Source organism: Eimeria mitis, genomic scaffold (genome assembly GCF_000499745.2).
Source record: "Eimeria mitis Houghton genomic scaffold, Emh_scaff110, whole genome shotgun sequence".
In the NCBI taxonomy this organism is placed as follows: domain Eukaryota; phylum Apicomplexa; class Conoidasida; order Eucoccidiorida; family Eimeriidae; genus Eimeria; species Eimeria mitis.
Genome location: NW_013567588.1, coordinates 11,924 through 12,213, shown reverse-complemented (window position 1 = coordinate 12,213; position 290 = coordinate 11,924). Strand labels below are relative to the sequence as shown.

Sequence of the window (290 nt, the reverse complement as noted above, 5' to 3'; positions counted from 1 at the left end):
CTTAGCCAAAGGGCCTTCTGGCTGTGTAGATACAGCTGCAGCACCAAACGCGATGCAGCAGCAGCAGCAGCAGTAGTAGTAGTAGTAGTAGTTGTTGTTGTTGTTTTCATGTTGAGGAAGGAGGAGCAGCAGCAGCAACAGCAGCAGCAACAGCAGCAGCAACAGCAGCAGCAACAGCAGCAGCAACAACGAAAGAAACAGCAACAGCAGCGAGAAAAGAAACTGCAGCAGCAGCAACAACAGCCACACCAACAGCAGCAACAACAAAAAGCAGCGGCAGCAACAGCAGC

General features: G+C 51.7%; 1 protein-coding gene across 1 annotated transcript in view; it reads left to right on the top strand.

Moving 5' to 3' along the window:
- The window catches only part of EMH_0082460 (uncharacterized protein), a gene marked incomplete at both ends in the record, with an annotated part of 1,391 nt that overhangs the window by 971 nt on the left and 130 nt on the right, over positions 1–290 (top strand). The window contains one exon of the mRNA XM_013494298.1: positions 30–290. Coding sequence (XP_013349752.1) covers positions 30–290 — 261 coding nt within the window. The remainder of the gene's footprint in view (positions 1–29) is intronic.